Source organism: Arachis ipaensis, chromosome B01 (genome assembly GCF_000816755.2).
Source record: "Arachis ipaensis cultivar K30076 chromosome B01, Araip1.1, whole genome shotgun sequence".
Taxonomy (NCBI): domain Eukaryota; kingdom Viridiplantae; phylum Streptophyta; class Magnoliopsida; order Fabales; family Fabaceae; genus Arachis; species Arachis ipaensis.
This window is the reverse complement of record NC_029785.2, coordinates 131,087,124-131,090,467: the sequence shown is the minus strand read 5'-3', so window position 1 is coordinate 131,090,467 and position 3,344 is coordinate 131,087,124. Positions and strand designations below refer to the sequence as shown.

At 34.9% G+C, this 3,344-nt stretch overlaps 1 protein-coding gene across 1 annotated transcript in view; it reads left to right on the top strand.

The window, feature by feature from the left end:
* The window catches only part of LOC107639098 (GTP-binding protein SAR1A), a 4,084-nt gene extending 2,463 nt beyond the window's left edge, over window positions 1-1,621 (top strand). The window contains exon 3 of the mRNA XM_016342519.2: window positions 1,004-1,621. Within this exon, the coding sequence (XP_016198005.1) occupies window positions 1,004-1,324 (321 nt within the window). The 3' untranslated portion in view covers window positions 1,325-1,621. The remainder of the gene's footprint in view (window positions 1-1,003) is intronic.

Below are 3,344 nucleotides of genomic sequence, written 5' to 3'. Positions count from 1 at the left end.
TTCAGCTCTTCTTATAAGTTGAAAAGTTAGCTTAGCTTCTAAAATATTCTCTGTTTACCGTATTTTCATATATATGAAAATCCAATTTATAAATTCACTATTTTGATACCCTAAACCAAACTCCCTTTAATATATATTGTAACCAACTTACAACTTGCTTGATATTCATATGTTTTTCCTGATTCAGCCAGTTATGCCTTCATAATCCCAGGTGGAACCTTTTGTGTTTTTTGTGATTCATGGGAGGCAAATACTGACAGTGGAAATTGAACTTGTTAACACTCACTTGCAGAATGCATTTTACTAGGCTTTCCTAATATGTCCAAGTTCTTCCAGATCAGTTGGATATAGAAGAGCACACAGAAGAGTAGGAGGAATAAATGAGATGCATGGAACTATAACGATCTAGTTGTTAGATTTTCTAATAAATTGATATAACCTACTGAAGTATTCCAAGAAGCAGTTATTTTAATATTTTAGGTTACTAACATGATCCAACTCCCCGACATGTTCTGCCCTTGCGGTTTACTCTCTGAAATTTAGTGAGTTTGCATATGAATTATAAAACACATCATCAAATGTCCTTTTCATATTATTTTTTGTCCCTAAATGGGACTTACTTGATATGAGTTTATACATTCAGAGAGTAGTGTACTACGATTTAAAATTTAGGATTAAACTATTTGTAGAAAATAATTTAAGGGACTAATAGTGTTTAGATAAATCAGCTGTCAGCACACCGTGTTCATCGACAGGTTGTGATTCAGTCATCTTTCCTTGCCTCATCTGGCATTACTTGCATGTCAAATGTGCTATAAGCTGACCTCTTGAGGTTGGTGATCTCTTTATCAACAAAGAACAAACGCTCTTGGATAGATGTATTCACTATACGGAAACATGTGTGCCATGCCTTATCTGCGATGACTGCAATGCTGCATAATAATTCTTCTTTTTCTTTTTCATTATTATTGCTTGTGACATCACATGTATGTTGTCTTTACAGGTTGATGCTGTAGTTTACCTAGTTGATGCCTATGACAAGGAGAGGTTTGCTGAATCGAAGAAGGAACTGGATGCATTGCTTTCAGATGAAGCCTTAGCAAATGTTCCATTCCTTGTGCTAGGCAACAAGATTGACATTCCATATGCTGCTTCGGAAGAAGAGCTACGATATCATCTAGGCCTGACCAATTTCACCACGGGGAAGGGAAAGGTCAATCTTACAGAGTCCAATGTTCGGCCTCTTGAAGTGTTCATGTGCAGCATTGTCCGCAAGATGGGGTATGGCGATGGTTTCAAATGGGTCTCTCAATATATAAAGTAGAGCCTGGGCATCATTTTTCTTCCCCTTTCCCAGGTTAACAAACAAGCACTCACTGTCTGCAGTTACATCAGAGGAGGCTTTATCTTTGTTTGGTTTTGGTGATTTGGATTTGATTGGATTATTTGATACAACTCCAGTACTATTTTGTATTACAATTTGTATCCTTAGGGATTCTTTTGTGGGCTGGGGCATATTCATTCTCCTTTGAAACATTGGATTCTGTTGTAAGGTGGTATGACTGAGGAGAAAGAGAGAAGTCACCAATAAATTTAGAAAGAAAAAAAAAATTATATTCCACTCTCTGTGTTGTTGATTTTGAAATAGAGAGAAATCTAATATATCAACATCGTTTTGCGCATGTTAGCATGTTGTGAAACTGAGTTGATGACTAAAACACACAAAAATGCCAAATAGAATAATTAATCGCCTTTTGTTGTAATGTATTGAAGTATTATTGGTTGTGCATCATATTCATGGAGACAATGATCATAGCAAAACCAAAACACAATAATTACTTTATTTAAATTACTTTATCTAATAGTGCCTCATCAAAATTACACGCAAACTTAGGTCACATGCAAAAAACATAGCTTGTAGAATCAATTCAATTAATTCCTCCGAGGCTGGAACACAATCAGGCTGCAACTGTACATACTCCATTTACCAGTTGGAAAGAATATATAGAAGTGCTTTTCGTACAAGTGATTCGTCTTGCCCTGATTCCACAAGTACTTTTCATTCACATACAAGTAATTTTCACATACGTGTAACTTTGTTGTCTTCCCCTTTTCCATTTTCGGTTTTTCTTCAAGTTTAATTGTCATGCACCATTCTTTGTTGATGTCTTATCAAGTTTTGACTTATTGCCATGCATGTAAATGGTGCTATCCACATGAAATGTGAACATAATAGTTAAGATTAAGACAGTTATGTATTTTGGTCGATAGGTCAATAATTAATGGGTCATGAAGAGTTGTTATATGTAAAAGACAAAATTTAAACCTTCAAACACTTGTTTAATCAGAAAAATGAATTATTCAATTTATCAATCCAAATTAATTTTAAATATATTAAATTATTTAATAGAAAAATTCTCCACATACAAGCATTTTTTTATACAAGTCTTTACAAGTGCACCTTCTTCTTCTTCTTGCGCACGTTCTTCTTCCTCTTCCTCTTCTTCTTCTTTTTTTTTTCGTTCCTTGCCTTCTCTTTCTCCTTCTTCAACCATTACTGCACTCCTCTTCTTCTTCTTCTTTTCTTTCGTTTCTTGCCTTCTCTTTCTTCTTCTTCAACCGTTAGTGCACGTTTTTCACTTCTCTTTCTCCTTCTTCATTTATGTGTTTTTCTCTCTGTTTTCTTTCTTCGTTATTCTCGATTTCCATTGTTTTTTGACATCAAACTCTGAAATCGTTTTTGAAGAAGAAGCAGCAGAAGATGAAGAGGAGAAAGAGAAAGAGTTCTGAATTATGCATAAGGTGTACTTCAACGAATATTGGGTGTATTTCTTAAATTCTTTGGGTGTAGTTTTTGTAATCCTTTGGCTGTATTTCTGTAATTCTTTGGGTGTATTTCTATAATCGTTTGAGTGTATTTCTGTAATCATTTAAGTGTATTTCTGAAGTTCCATTATCTTCAAATTTGGCAAGAAACTCATTTTCATGGAGGAAGAAGAAGAGTGTTTATAATGCATGGTGAGTAACACGCTTTAGAAACAGAAAGTGGTTGAATAACATACGTTTATTTACTCTTGAATGTGAGAGTGTAATGCGTGTTTTTTGTTGGGCTTGTGCCAATTTGTAAGACTTGTAAGCCAAAAAGACTTGTATCATGTGTAGCAGGCCTCAATTGAGAAGAGTGTTCATGGTGAGTAACACGCTTTAGAAACAGAAAGTGGTTGAATAACATACGTTTATTTACTCTTGAATGTGAGAGTGTAATGTGTAATGCGTGTTGGGCTTGTGCCAATTTGTAAGACTTGTAAGCCAAAAAGACTTGTATCATGTGTAGCAGGCCTCAA